General features: G+C 41.1%; 1 protein-coding gene across 3 annotated transcripts in view; it reads right to left on the reverse strand.

Annotated features, from left to right (window-relative positions):
- Positions 1 to 6,412: 6,412 nt before the first annotated feature.
- Positions 6,413 to 15,164, reverse strand: part of PIP4K2A (phosphatidylinositol-5-phosphate 4-kinase type 2 alpha) — a 196,047-nt gene continuing 187,295 nt past the window's right edge. For all 3 annotated transcript variants that reach the window (XM_077808210.1, XM_077808209.1, XM_077808211.1), the window contains 3 exons: positions 12,463 to 12,706; positions 10,606 to 10,709; positions 6,413 to 8,341 (listed from right to left, as the gene is read on the reverse strand). In XM_077808210.1, coding sequence (XP_077664336.1) covers positions 8,261 to 8,341; positions 10,606 to 10,709; positions 12,463 to 12,706 — 429 coding nt within the window. In that variant the 3' untranslated portion in view covers positions 6,413 to 8,260. The remainder of the gene's footprint in view (positions 8,342 to 10,605; positions 10,710 to 12,462; positions 12,707 to 15,164) is intronic.

Consider the following 15,164-nt stretch of genomic DNA (forward strand, 5'->3'; position numbering starts at 1 on the left):
AAAAAAAAGTTCCTTTTCCGGTTTCACATGTGTATTCCCTGATCCACCTTCTGCATCGGAGTCTTGAGTCACATTTCTGGTGAGAGAGGTGGTTGGGGCAGAGGTGCCGTTATATAGCCTCTGGAGTGTCCCTGAGGAGGCACAAGGTGTGTGCCCCAGCCTGATGGCTACTGCTACAGAAAGCTCTCTAGCTCTGATGTGCTGCGTGCACACACATCTGAGCAGAATACACACGTGAGCCACATCTCAAAGATCAACAGTTATAATACAGGTAAATCATCATTTTTTCCTCTGACAATACACAGCAAACCAATTACTAGAGCAGCTCCACTTGGCACTAACAACCCTGGGATATACCCCGACAAGTCGTAGAGCTGGGCACGTGCAACTGTAGAGCCAGTGTGGCTATGAATGTGTGTGGCATGGATTCTCGGAGGTGGGTTTCGCTAATACATGAGAGTCAGAACGCTGATACACACTGCTGTATAGACATAGCCTAAGGGTATGAGACAACCTGACCAGTGCTCCCCAGTATCACGCACGAGAAACATCTCTCATTCTGTTACTTTTGTGACACTGATTCTCCCACACCCTCCTCTTTCTTTGTCATCCCCTTCTGCATCAGGTCCAAAGCAGATTGTAAGTTTCTGGTTTCAGGGACCTCACTTCTTACTGGTGTATAAAAGCACCATGCACACCTATGGCTCATACAAATAATGACACATTAATAACCCATACTTGGCCATCTTTTAAATTTTGCTTCCAAATTCATGTGAACAGAATGAAACATTCAACTTTGGCAATGCAAAGCTCATGACTTTAAGACCAGTCATGAGTTTTGAGGGGAATAGGGGGTTTTCTTTGCTTTCTCTTGATGTATTTGAACTGCAAAGTTTGTCACTGCTGCAAAAATGGCAGTTAATTATCACTTTCTTCCTCTCTCCAGCCCAGAAGATTGTATTATCAAAAGGTAAATCAACAACTGTCATAGTTTCCTTTTGTCTTCTCTGTATTCTCCCCTCCCACTTAATTAATTTACATGCTGCAACTTTGTGGGTTAAAATGTTTAACTCTGATCCAATTTATCTTTATTTTCAGTTTGTAAAAGGTTATTCTTGCATGTCTGTTGAAAAATATTCCACTGGCACTGCACTAAATTGCACTGGATCAGGACCATGGATTTGACTCAAAGCAGTTAAGCACATGCTGAAATCCACCTCTGTTCAGCACACTATCTGAACATGTGTTTAAATGCGTAAATAATGAAGAGGACAGGTCACTGATTCAGTGCAATCTGGCTTGCTCGGTAAACTGGGTGCAAGCAAACAACGTGTGTTTAATATGGCTACATGTATACATCAAGAAACAGAATGTAGGCCATACTTACTGTTATAGCCACCAGGAATGCAGTCTTTTGACACAGACTAGGAAGAGAAGATGCCAAAAGCTCAAACGGAGGCCCCATCAGATCCATTAAGACCATATTGAAGTCCCACAAAGGAACCGGTTCTCTTGCTGGAAGGTGGAGGTGGATTCCCTTCAAGAACCTTGCTACCATGGCACTCGAAAATGCCAACCTCTCCTGGATGGGTGGATGACATGCTAAAACAAACTGAGTGCAAGACCTGAAGATGTAACAAGTTCTCCAAGATGTCCTGAATCTCAATCAATGTCGGTTGAAGCCCGAGCTGAGTGTGGGATGTAAGATCTGACTGTGATACTGGGTTGGGATGAAGAGGAAGAGATATGGGAGGCTGAATTGATAACTCCAGAAGGTTGGAGAACCATCATGCTCTTGGCTATCCTGGAGCAATGAGGATGACCTTGGCATGGCCCAAGTTGAGTTTGAAGATTACTTATGGGATGATTGAAATCGGAGGGAAAGCATTCAGAAGTGTGGATTCCTAACCTAAGTGAAAGCAAAACAGATGGTATTTCTTATGGCAAACAGATTGTAGGGATGCCCCCATTGCAAAGATGGACTGTGGGACTCTGGGCTTCAGAGACCCGTTGTGACTCGGACAAATTCCTGCAGAGGTGATCCATAAGTTGATTCTGGGCTGCAGGTAAGTGATTGGCCACCAGAATCACCAGTTCTGATGCAAAACTGCGAAAGCTTGATTACTTCCTGACAGAGCACTCTTGAGTGTGCTCCTCTTTGTCTGTTCACAGTTTGTAAGAATGTGAACTCCTGATGCGATCTTGAAAGGCATGACATGCATTGTAAATGGACCGGAGCTCCAGAATTTCAATATGAAATATAGATTCCTGTTCTGACCATAGACCCTGAACTCTCAGCAACCCCAGATGCGCGCCCCAGCCTCTCAAGGAGGTTGGTGACAACAGTCCTGGTCAGTGGGGGCCGAGCAAAGGGAAGGCTCTGGCATATATTGCCCTTAACTGTCACCACCGTAAGGAGTCCAGGATCAGTGGAGGGAGCCAAACCAATCTGTCCAAGGGGTGATGGGTTGGATTATAAACTATACTTCTCCACATTTGGAGGACAAAAGATGCAACCTGTCATATTAGAGCCTCTGTGTGCACGTAGCCAGGTGACCCAACAGCCTTAGGGATACTCAAGCTGTAGATGAAGGCTGAGAGTGCAGCTCCAGGCACAGATGACAAATTGCCTGAAAATGGTCTGTTGGCAGAAGTGCTCTCAAACGTATAGTGTGTCTGAGAATGAGAGCTAGGCGACCGAGTAAGCATAATGAGACAAGTCACCATTGGTATAGTGGGGACTGCGACTCAAAGAATCAAATTAATTGGGACCCTAATAGATACTATACTTACCTGACATAAGAGTTCCACAAAGTCAATCAATTCCTAGACGTAATAAAAAACCAAATAAAATGAGTCCGTGCAAGCCATTTGACTCTAGCAGAATGGAAGAGAAAGAAATTTGGGGTATTTTATCCATTCATAGCAGGTTAGAAGACAATAACCCTGGAGTGTGGACAAATAAGTCTGTCTTCAAAATGTAGGGAACAAAACTGTGTTCTAGACACCTGTTAAATTCATGCCAAAAATCACTGACAAGCATTTCTGATACAGTGACTGCCTACCAGAAAATTAATTCATACCATATTAGTGGTTCTACAATGAAAAAACAAGCCACAAACTGGAAATGTAATTCAAAATGTTAGAGGTTAGAGCATTTACTTCAGGAAAGGAGAAAACCGAATAGAGTCAAAAAGAAAAGGAGTACTAGTGGCACTTTAGAGATTAACAAATTTATTTGAGCTGTAGCTCATGAAAGCTTATGCTCAAATAAATGGGTTAGTCTCTAAGATGCCACTAGTACTCCTTTTCTTTTTGCGGATACAGACTAACACGGCTGCTACTCTGAAATCAACCGAATAGAGTCAGAAACAGCACTCAAAAAAGATTGTGGCATGCCTGGAAATGCAACTACAATTAAGCAGGAATTAGCACTCCTATTTTAAAATCACATTCTGCTCATCTATTCATTTTGCACTTGTTTAAAATCTCTTAGTACATGAATTTGACTCTGAGAAATTATTTAATTAAATGTTGTGTAAATCCATGTATAAATGTGCTAGAGAGACAAGAAACACCATTTTAATAGGTTTAATAGGTTTTCATCTGTGCTTTCAGAAAAGCAAAGGTTACTTAGCTGTAACCGGAGTTCTTTGAGACACTGCAATTCTATCCAGATCAACCATTTTGATGTCAAATAATGTGTTTGAAAATGAACACTTTGGTTTGCACAAAAGCAAATGTTTACACTGTTCAGTACATACAGTAAGATCAATTACTGGAAGTTTTCACAGTCCTTTTCTCCATCCATCAGGAAAAAAAATGTAAACCCTACCATAGGAGGTAAAAAGATAACTCCTCCCACTTGAGTCAGCAGCTCCCTTCCCCCCACCCTCAAACTTAAGTAAACTTCAGAAGAATCCAGAAAAAAGGAGGGAAAGAACAGATAAGGGAAGAATGTGAGAGGTACCATTACCAGAAAGTAACTGTTCTTTTTGGTACAGGCGCCTGCTCACTCATCTTGTATTTGGAAAAGAGGTAAATGCTAGAGTTGAGCTGAATTTCAGATAATAAACTTGGATTAAGTTTGGCACTATTGGTTTCCAATAACCTCTTGTGACTTGGAAAACATATTTCTGTTCCTTTGGCTGTAGAACTTGCATTCATGTGGCAAATACAAACATAAATTTTGGATATAATCAACATTCACACAGGTTCAGATCAGCAAATTAAAGTCAAAACAAAAAATGTAATTGAAAATCTATAGATATGACTTTCTGCCCCTCCCCATATGATACAGTACCATGTGGGCATGTACTGATGATCCATGCCTTCTTCAGATGCTAGAAGAAGTTAGCGGCAGCTGCCAGCCAGGGGTCTAGATGGTGGAGCCCTCCATACCCATAAGGGTTAGTCACCCTCAGACTGTGAGGATCTGTTAGAGACGGTGGGGTCAAGGACTGGTCCATGGGTGGGGGTGAGACAGATTAGTGGGGTGCACTTTGTTCAGAGTTTGTGGTGGCAGCCTAGAGGGGACTGAAGAAAGGAGGTTTGACCAGAGAGATTGCAGTGTGGTCATTAAAATACTAAATGCAGACTGGTGTCCTTGGGGCCTGCTGGAGTAACTGGACTGAGCCCTCTATTCTATAGGCAACCCTTCTAGGGACCTATAAAGGGCTTGAATGCATGATACTTCTTGGAAAGACCAGCTGGATGAAGTCCAGAAGCTCTGGAGAAAGTGTAAAGCACCACTTAGAAGTAATGGAAGAGGCCCTGACTGTTCAGTATTTAATTGAAAAGTCTGCTGAAGTAACCTCATTGAGGCAAGGACTGTTTCTTTCTGTGTAGTTGGACAGCCAGTACCTTCCTCACTGTAGATGCTAGTACTATAAGAAACTAGTGCCTTTCACCATTGGGTGCAAATCTTATTGCATGTTGCCAGTGAAATTACATTTGGAGGTCTCCTCCCACAGAACAGCTATGAGTCCACTTTCGAAAACTAGCACACAATTTGGCCCAGCTGGCACCCTGCTCAAGAGATGGCTGTTAAAATACAGGTTAGAACTGAGGCACAATCTCAGAGCTGGCTGGGGACACTTGCATACCACCTTCCCATACTAGTTGGGCTCTAGCCTGTGCTGAGCTTCTTTGAGCACCAAATTCACATTAAAAACCAAACACTTGTAGGAGTGACTATGTCAAGGGCATGTGCAGAGGTGCTAGTGGGGACCCAGCAGGGCCTGTGATGACTGGAGAGTACATTAAGACGCTCACTGGATCACTAGAGAGATGATCCTCTCCTCTCTCTCCCCTCCTGCTTTTAAGATGACTATGTTACAAGAGTTGTTCCCTATGAAGAAAATGAACAACTTCTACCATGTACATTCTTTGGGTAAAAGGCTCATTATATTGTTATAGTTCCACGATAAAATAAGGAAATTCAAACAGAAAATAATATTGAAACAACACTAAGACTCCCAGTCAAAATGGAAGAAAGGACAGCATGAATTAGACTTGGGCTCTGGCATTGTCATCCCAAGAGTATTGTTAAAGAAACACAGCACAGGCAACATCATGTGCGGACAGCGCTGACAATCAAAGCACTGTAATGCCAGAACACAAAGGGTTTTTTGGTCTACAAACTCCAGAATTATTCTATCCTGCTTCTGAGTACTTTTTAATAACTGATTTGGTTGGGGGTGTTATATTATTTGTCAATCCCCTCTTTCAGTAAGCCACTGTGGAGGAAGTTTCAATTTTGTACTAAACCTTAATGTTACTCCATAGAATTGCTACTAACAAATCTTCATATCTGCTCTCAGAGCACAGGTTGAGTTACCTAAGAAATTACATTCAAGCACGAAGAGACAAAGGCAAAAACTTTCAAGCCACTTGGAGCAAATATGGAAAAAAAAGAGGCTGTAAGTCTAATGAAAAATCTTCAGTTTCATATTTTTCTTTGATACACACATATGAATTACACTTTCGCTTTAGTATCCAAAATTCAATCTACAGGTGATCAAACGTGCGGTGGAAATACAGGGACAAAGGATTTACCTAGTGAGTCATCAAAGTGCTTTATTTTATAAAGCCCTGCTCATGTCTGGAGTGTAGTCTTAGCACTAGGAGATACAATGTGAATCTTCCTTACCCTGGCCAGATAAACAGTTTATCAGAAATAAGGAGTGACAAAGACTGTTACAGACAAAAAGAACGCTTTGAGGTAAGCTTCTAAAAAGCAAACGCTAATTAGCCACAATTAAGTATTTACTCAGATCATGTATGTGTACCTTGTTTTACTTCAGGGCCTCTCTGCAGTCTCATAACTTTAGGAGCCACAGTATACTTCAGAAAAGGAACATTCATGAGATGCCACAGTTAACTGGGGTCATGAAGAGGGGACAAAAAAAAAACCAAGCCACAGTATCAATGTATTTAAATACAATACAGAAGTGCACACATACATTATTACAGTGCTGTTAACATCCCTAAGTTAAGGGTAACAAAACCATGTTTTTAAAAAAAAATCAGTACACAGCAATAGGGATGGTATTGCCTTTGGCTGCCGAAGATTCAGTTCTGCTGCTTTTTTAATAGGTTTTTCTGAAGTAAACACTACATACATTATGCATGGTTGCAGTCTTAACAGCACTGACATTAAGTTATTGGAGAAGGCATCCTGGCACTCCTGGGTTTGTTAAGTTATAAGTTACGGTGGGAGGGTGGGAGTTTGTTTTCTAAATTGCCTATAAAAACAACTGTTTCAATGAAGAGCTTTAAAGGCACAGCTTTAGCACAGTGTATAAGTAGATAAACTTTAAGCACGTCTAATTTTGTGTCTCACTTTTTAAGCTTGGAACCTGTCAGAAAAAAATACAGGAAAGAAGGAAAATAAATACAGTATCATTGTTTAAAATTTTTAACAGGTTAAACATGATCAGCACAGTTTTAGGCAATGTTTTATACAACCAAATTTGGGAAGTACTAAAACAAGTCATTTAAGATGATATAGAACTTTTGAAAAAAAACCCCTCAAAAACAACCTTTCTCCGTTTATTGTAAAGGAGACTCTACCGTGGAGGTGAATGAGACATTACTTTAGTACACTTCTGCAAGTTACACCTCGAGAGATGACAAAGATTACTTCATCTGTACTGCAAAATAACTTTACATGTAAACTTCAAAATCACATACTGTACACAAACACTGAAATTCAAAAGTATCCCTGTTTTCCTAATAATGTAAACAGTAAAATTCAGGATTGATTTTTAGGGGGATAATTTATAATAAAATACCACTGTTTAAACAGTACAATATAAGCATTTAAAATTCGGTCCTCATTAGATTACAGGAGAATGGAGATTTCTATCACTTTGCTCACCTTCCTGGGCTGGAAGATGTAGCTACTATTGCCCAAAACTATGCACTTCTTCAAATAAGCTTTTTTTCCCCCTTGTAGCATTATTAGCTCATATATTGCAAGAATATAACAGTATAACAATGAAAAAAAATTCAGGTAATAAAAGTGAAATAAACAGGTTTTCCTCCTGACAAATTCGCTATAGCAAAAACATATATGCAGCATGAATATGGCATTAGCTCTTTGTAAAACAAGAGACATTAGCTGTTGGACTCTTGGGAGTCTGGACTTCCTGATGCAATGTGTGGATGGGGAAAGAAAAAAAAAAAAGCAATGGAGCTAACAGAAAAGCTTCCAGCACCAAGGGTTTAATGTTGCTGCTATTTTTAAGGAGTGCCAGCGTGCAGGGTATAAGTGTAACATTCGCAGTAAAGGTTTTTTTATTATTATTATTATCATCATCATGAATACTGTCTTGCATCCTTTCATTCAAAAAATAAACTGATCCACAGTTTACAATTTGATACCAATATTGTAGATTTAACATGCATTTACTCCTCTCCCACCCTCACACCTCTGCTCATTCATTCCATTTCAGCTAGTAGCATCGGAGTGTTGCCATTGCAATGCACTCTGAGTAAAGCTGATCTTTTCAATTAATTTATATATATATTTTTGCACACACAAAAAAAGTCAGAAATAGCTAGAACTATGCTGGGAATATCAGGCAGCTGTTAAAGCGAGTATTCCACCCCAAATTATTCATCTTTGCCAGCAGATGTAAACAAGGGGGTTGCTTTCTGCAAGATGAGCACTTCTCTGAGTTCCTTTCTTTTCCCTACACTTGTAGCCACCGATGCTGTCCCCAGGTCTTGTGTCTGTCCTATGTCACATGATAGGTTACGTCAAGATGTTGGCAATAAAGTCCAAGAAGCGCTTTGAATACTGTTCAGGGTTAACGGTTGAAATCTCTGCACCTGCCTATACAGGGAAGAAGTAAAAAGGGGAGGAAAAGCAGCTTTAATTGAATATTTTTGTCTGGAAACCATTCCTTAAAACTCCCTTGCCATTTTCAGTCCCAGGTCCCAATCCTGCAAACAGGATAGCAGACAAAGGTAGTAAATCCCATGCAGAATCCCATGCGGTTTGACACTGGAGTAACTGTACTCACTGGCGTAACGACAGGAGCAGTCTCCTCCTTTTAAAAATGTAACATTCTCTCTACCCTAACTACCCCTCTGAAACCTTTAAGCTCCCTTGTAATTTCTAGCATTTAATTACCATGATACAGACAGAATCATCAGGTTTTCTTCAAACAGGTATCTTCAGATGGAAGATGACTCCAGATTAGAACGAACATCTAGTAATCACTGTTTGTTAATATATGGCAATCTGATAGGGTTTTTTATCTTGAAAAGGCAAATCAGACTATTTTTGGATTGGGTGATAATAACTAATAATTTTGCACTTCTACATAAGCTTAAATCCTGACTAAATTGAAGTCAATGGCAAAACTCCCATTGACTTCAATGGAACCAAGATTTCACCCACAGTAGTTTTCATCTCAGGTTTTCAAAGCCCTTGACATAGATGGGGAAAACTTGAGGCAGTGAATGGAAAGAGTCCCATTGACTTCAATAAAAGCTGGATCAGGACTTGAGCAGTGAAATTGAATACACATTAACTGTTGTCCAATGAAGAAAGTAAAAAAAAAAACACCTTCCAAAAGAGAAAAATACATTTCCTAATCTTTCAGTTTTTGTAATCCTAGGCATTGCTTGCAATGATAGTAGATAAAATATTTCTGAGAGAAGCAAGTGGGTATTTTAAAAGATGATTCAATTTAAATCTTGTTAGTAATCATCAGCTGATGACTGTACAAAGGCTGCCTCCACTTTCAGATGCGTTTATAGTGTATGACAGAAATGATCTTTATAAATTCATAACTGGGATTTATTGCTGAGAATTTAAAGCAACTGATACTATCAACAATGATGTTCTTCAGTTTTTGTTTTTTATAAAAAGGATAGCTAAGGGCCCGATATGGCAAATACTTACTGTATGTGTGCATTTTTACTGACATGAGCAATCTCGCTGAGTATTCAACAGGACCGCTCAGCTGGACAAAGTTACTCATGTTTACAGGATCAAGACCTAAAATGGTGGCCCACAGTGACAGAATCATAGAGATGTAGGGCTGGAAGGGACCTTGGGAAGTCATCAAGTCCAGCTTCCTGTGCTGTGGCAGGACCAAGTAAACATAGACTATCCTTCACAGGAGTTTGTCCAACCTGTTTTTAAAAACTTCCCGTGGTGGGGATTCCACAACCTCCCTTGAAAGTTTATTCCAGAGCTTAACTACCTTTATAGTCAAATAGTGATAGTCATATTGCCTTGTCTGTATTTACAACAACACATATCCTTCAGACAAGGGATTTTAAGGTAGTAAAGCAATACATTTGAGTTTTGATGCTTCCCCCCACCCCAACTGTATTTTACTAAAAGCCTTACAGAGTAAGCCATATTATACATTTTGGAGTAAACTCTCAGCGGATTGGGCCAACAAATGCACAACATAGTCATTACGTTCTTTATCATTCAATCTAATTCATAAGTGACTTCTGTGGCGCTGCATATGAGCATAAGGGTCTTCCATACAGATGTTTGTAGGATCAAGGCCTAAATGAAGACTTCCGCACTCAGAGTTCTCTTTATATTGAACCATTTAAAAAAAAAAAGAGAGATGAATGACTTCTAGGTAAAACCACTGCTCAAATCAACAAAATATTAAAGGGTTCAGCTATTTTTTGTTAAAGATGTGCCTTGCTCTGTGGATCATTTGCAATGGTAAGAGGCTATTTCGCTCCTGAGATTTGCTCTTTAACTTGGTTACAAAGTTTTAAGTGTTGGCTATTTTGAAAAATAATTCAGTACACTATAAATTATGTATTTATCTGCATCTGGCATAGTATTTTTAAGATTCTTTCCTAATACAATCACAGGGTGAAAGAGTTTTCACTTTGTGGGACTTTGAGACTACGGGGTGGGGGGGGAGGCTATTTAAAGTGCAACAATCACTTTCTAGTTTTGTATCACAGTTATTTAAAGATTTAATTAACAAAATTAAAAAGAAAACTTTACTTATTCTGCATCCTTCCATAAATCCCAAAAACTATGCTACAGCTAGGCATTAAATAGCAAATATTCAGAAGCAGCAATGGAATTAGAGAAAAACAGATACTTACACCATGTTTAACAGTTTTTGCAGCATGGGCAGCTTTCTTTTTTGCATCATAATGAGTAAGAATGTCAATAATGGCCATAAAGTATACCTCCTTCCTAGGTGCATCTGCAGAATGACAAATGTATTGCAGTCAGAATGACTTTACAAGTATTTTTATCAAGATTCTTTCTTTTGACATGTGACTAAAATGAAGTCAAACTTCAGGAAAGGGAGAGAGCTCAGTCAGAGCTTTAGGTGTTTAAAGAGTGTAGGCTCAGGCCCTTTTCATTTCTAGTTTAGCTGCATTCATACATATGAAATAAAAGATAATGCAAAGTGCAACATTAGTAGACATAAGCCAATATTCCTTGTTAAAACCAACATGTATTTTCATTTCATCCACAATTATTTCTGAGATATAAATATGGAAAAATGGCCAAGTACACCTCTACCCCGATATAACACGGGTTCGCATACAATGCAGTAAAGCAGGCCTCCCCCTGGCCAGGGTCTGGGAGGCAGGAGCTGTGTGGGGGCACTTTTGGGGGGCCCACAGGCCCAGAGTGGCTCAGGTGATTAGCGGGGGGGCAGGAGCAGCCCGCTCTGCTTCCCTCACCCCAGCCCCAGCCGTGTCGCTCGGGGGAGGGGGGTTGGGGGAAGGGAACTCCTCCTGCACTCACCGGCAGCAGCGGAAGCGGAGCAACTTGGCCCCAGCCCACTCCACTCTGCCAGCTCTCAGCTGCAGCGCTCTGCTTCCCGCCACCGGTGAGCGTCCTTTCCCCAGCCTCCCTGCACTCACCGGTGGCAGGAAGTGGAGCGCTGCGGCTGGGAGCTGGCGGAGTGGAGCGGGCTGGGGCCACGTGGCTCTGCTTCCTGCCACTGTCAGTGAGTGCCTGTCAGAGGGTAGGGGTGTGGATAGCGGTTGGGGCAGTCAGGGGACAGGGATTGGGTAGGGGGTGGGGTCCTGGGGCTGATTAGGGACAGGGGTCTCTGCAGGGGGCGGTCAGGGGACAAGGAGCAGAGGGACCAAAGCAAGTTCAATATAACACAGTTTCACTTATAACGCGGTAAGATTTTTTGGCTCCCGTGGACCGCGTTACATTGGGGTAGAGGTGTATATACAGTATATATTTTGTGGACAGTGCTTGTGTTTCAACAATTAAGATCACATTTCATTTATGAATGGTAGAAAAATGGATTTACCAATATGTTTACAAAGCAGGGACTCGATGTTCAAAGCAGACAAAGTATCTGCTTTCCAATCCATGGTAACTTTAAATAGAAAGCATGCCTGCTCAGTGCTATGGACTACCCTAAAGCTCACTTGCTTCTTGTACAGAACAGTCTTCCTGATGAGATTTTCTTATAAGTAGTACAAAACTGGGATCAAAGTCTACAAATATTTTTTAGAAGTAAAGAAGTCTTTGAGATATAGGTCAAAGCAGTGATTTGCTCCTTTTTCTGAACCACTGCTAACAGTACTGGCTTATCTATCAGCGTAAAAAACAGTTATGTACAGCAAATAGATTTCCACCCCTCCTCACAAAGGAGCTTTTCTCCTGGATTCTAAGACACACAGGATGCAGCAGTGTAAATAGCTGAGCAAGTACATTAGCTGCTTGGGCTGTACATAAACTGTTTTACTGTGTTTCCAGACATTACAATAGCCAAGAAATAAATTATATTAAGTATCATAGCCAAGCAATATAGGTGCCTTCAACTTTCTGTTGCACCAAAAATGAACTAATTTCCTTTTTTACAGAATGGATTATACTGTGCAATATAATTTTGCCTTTATGTGGTTATGAAGGCTTTGAGATTTTGATGCAAAAATAAAAACATCTCATACATAAAAAATATTCACAGCAATACTGCTTACTTTCATGGCATTTTATTCCATAAACATCAATGGCTGGATCAAATTCCCCTGGAGCCAAAGGCTGTGAGCTGTTCAGTGTATTTCCTGGACTGTCTGGAGGTGTTCCAACAGGGTGGGTCCCATCACTTTCCCCTTCATCTTCTCCATCGTTTTCCTCACACTCTACCTCTTCCTGTTCAGCTCTCTCAACATCATGAATTCCAAGCAGCAAGCTGTAGTCCATGAGTTTTAACTGAGCAAGGAACTAGAAGGTGATAATAAGCAATGTCAATATCACAGTGAAGTCAGATCTGACTGTGAACATAGGAAAGTATGTAAAGATAAATGTCTATAAAGAAGAGCAAATATCTCTAATAGAGGGTGGCTGGGATAGGGGCTAAGACTGGATTTAAAATAAGGGATATCTTCAGGATTGTTGTGCCAGGTACAGAGGGAACAACCTGAAGTGTGGGAAGAGGCAGTGGGAGTAGACGAAAATGTCCATTTTAAATGTATTTTATTATTTTGCTATCTGAAACTCACTATTACACATTATAACATCATTAGCATTGAGGGCTCCAGGGAGGTCAGGGACACAGATGCTATAGATCAACACTAAGATGCACAAGCAGAGTCGTTCTGGGCACCTTGCACAATGCCTGTATCATGCTTTTCTGTAGTCACTCTCATAAGCACCCACAATTATTAGCCGTCAGGAACAGTAACCCCGATAATGTCACGGCAAACCTGGTGGCTGAACTTTGTGACTTTGTCCTCACCCATAACTATTTCACATTTGGGGACAATTTATACCTTCAAATCAGCGGCACTGCTATGGGTACCCACATGGCCCCACAGTATGCCAACATTTTTACGGCTGACTTAGAACAACGCTTCCTCAGCTCTTGTCCCCTAATGTCCCTATTCTACTTGCGCTACATTGATGACATCATCATCATCTGGACCCATGGAAGAGAAGCCCTTGAGGAATTCCACCATGATTTCAATAATTTCCATCCCACCATCAACCTCAGCCTGGAGCAGACCACACAAGAGATCCACTTCCTGGACACTACGGTGCTAATAACCGATGGTCACATAAACACCACCCTATACCGGAAACCTACTGACCGCTATTCCTACCTACATGCCTCCAACTTTCATCCAGACTACACCACACGATCCATTGTCCACAGCCAAGCTCTACGATACCACTGCATTTGCTCCAACCTCTGAGACAGAGACAAACACCTACAAGATCTCTATCAAGCTTTTTTACAACTAAAATACCCACCTGCTGAAGTGAAGGAACAGATGGACAGAGCCAGAAGAGTAGCCAGAAGTTACCTACTACAGGACAGGCCCAACAAAGGAAGTAACAGAACGCCACTAGCCATCACCTTCAGCCCCCAACTAAAACCTCTCCAACGCATCATCAAGGATCTACAACCTATCCTGAAGGACGACCCATCACTCTCACAGATCTTGGGAGACAGGCCAGGCCTTGCTTATAGACAGCTCCCCCAACCTGAAGCAAATACTCACCAGGAACCACACACCACACAACAGAACCACTAACCCAGGAACCTATCCTTGCAACAAAGCCCGTTGCCAACTGTATCCACATATCTATTCAGGGGACACCATCATAGGGCCTAATCACATCAGTCACACTATCAGAGGCTCCTTCACCTGCACATCTACCAATGTGATATATGCCATCATGTGCCAGCAATGCCCCTCTGCCATGTACATTGGTCAAACTGGACAGTCTCTATGTAAAAGAATAAATGGACACAAATCAGACATCAAGAATTATGACATTCAAAAACCAGTTGGAAAACACTTCAGTCTCTTTGGTCACTCGATTACAGACCTAAAAGTTGCAATTCTTCAACAAAAAAACTTCAAAAACAGACTCCAACGAGAGACTACTGAATTGGAATTAATTTGCAAACTGGATACAATTAACTTAGGCTTGAATAGAGACTGGGAGTGGATGGGTCATTACACAAAGTAAACTATTTCCCCCGTTTATTCCCCCCCCTCCAGCCCCCCACTGTTCCTCACACGTTCTTGTCAACTGCTGGAAATGGCCCACCTTGATTACCACTACAAAAGGTCAACCCCCCCCCCCCGCCCGCTCCCCTGCTGGTAATTGCTCACCTTAAGTGATCACTCTCATTACAGTGTGTATGGTAACACCCATTGTTTCATGTTCTCTATGTATATAAATCTCCCCACTGTATTTTCCACTGCATGCATACGATGAAGTGAGCTGTAGCTCACGAAAGCTTATGCTCAAATAAATTTGTTAGTCTCTAAGGTGCCACAAGTACTCCTTGTCTTTTTAGATAATACCATGTTATCAGCTGTACTTTTGTTTCATAGGATAGTTCATTAAGGCCTGACCACAACATTCCTTTCTCTTTGGACTTCAGGCACAATTCAAGAATCACACAGAGAGAAATGTGTTAAATGCTGTGTCCACTGAAAGTGGACAATGTAGCTTTTGGACCTACAGTTTGCTAAGTTCTACACAGCGTAGGACTAGAACCAGGTCACATTCTCTTCATGACCACCAACCTGAGTGGCTCACAATCTAAATGAAACATTAACATACTAGTTTTTGTATTTTTCAGTAGAGATGGAGAATGAGAGGCATATGTTGCATGGAAGAGGAAGTCAACAGTGGAAAGCAAGGTGAAAAAAATGGGTTTGAG

Source organism: Eretmochelys imbricata, chromosome 2 (assembly GCF_965152235.1).
Source record: "Eretmochelys imbricata isolate rEreImb1 chromosome 2, rEreImb1.hap1, whole genome shotgun sequence".
Classification (NCBI taxonomy): domain Eukaryota; kingdom Metazoa; phylum Chordata; order Testudines; family Cheloniidae; genus Eretmochelys; species Eretmochelys imbricata.